The sequence below is a fragment of the Onychostruthus taczanowskii genome, unplaced genomic scaffold, assembly GCF_017590055.1.
Source record: "Onychostruthus taczanowskii isolate IOZ18803 unplaced genomic scaffold, ASM1759005v1 scaffold6853, whole genome shotgun sequence".
Lineage (NCBI taxonomy): Eukaryota > Metazoa > Chordata > Aves > Passeriformes > Passeridae > Onychostruthus > Onychostruthus taczanowskii.
Window position 1 is genome coordinate 1 of NW_024504626.1, and position 427 is coordinate 427.

The 427-nt window shown below is 75.6% G+C and overlaps 1 protein-coding gene across 1 annotated transcript; it reads right to left on the minus strand.

Moving 5' to 3' along the window:
- Positions 1-10: 10 nt before the first annotated feature.
- On the minus strand, positions 11-407 carry LOC121344829 (DNA translocase FtsK-like; the record flags this gene model as incomplete). Its single annotated transcript, XM_041421083.1, has 1 exon — positions 11-407. A coding segment is annotated over exon 1 (316 nt), but the record flags the coding sequence as incomplete, so codon positions are not given.
- Positions 408-427: the final 20 nt, after the last annotated feature.

Below are 427 nucleotides of genomic sequence, written 5' to 3' on the forward strand. Positions count from 1 at the left end.
CCGCCCCGGCGCTCACCGGCCTCGTCGTGCGCTTCCAGGGCCACGTCGGGCTCGTGCCGGGCCAGCGAGGAGAAGAAGTCGGGCTCGTCCCTCGGCTCGGGGGCCTTGCCCTCGCGGCTCGCGGCCGCCGGCTCCTCCTCGGCGCCGTAGAAGGCGTCGTCCTCGTCCAGCTCGGTGCCGGGCGGCGCCGCGCTCTGGGTTTTGGCATCCTGCAGGAAGCCGGGCTCCGGGGCGGGGAAGGGCTCGGGGCTGGGCTCGGGGGGCATCAGGAGGGCTCGGGCTCCGTCTGCGAGGCGCTCCGGGAAGGGCGGGACGCTCTCCTCCATGCCGCGCCGGGAACGCGGCGCCGCGCGGAGCAGAACGCGGCGCCGGCACTGCGGGGGCTGCCGGCAAAACCTGCGGGGCAAAGGGGCAGAAAATGAGCAAG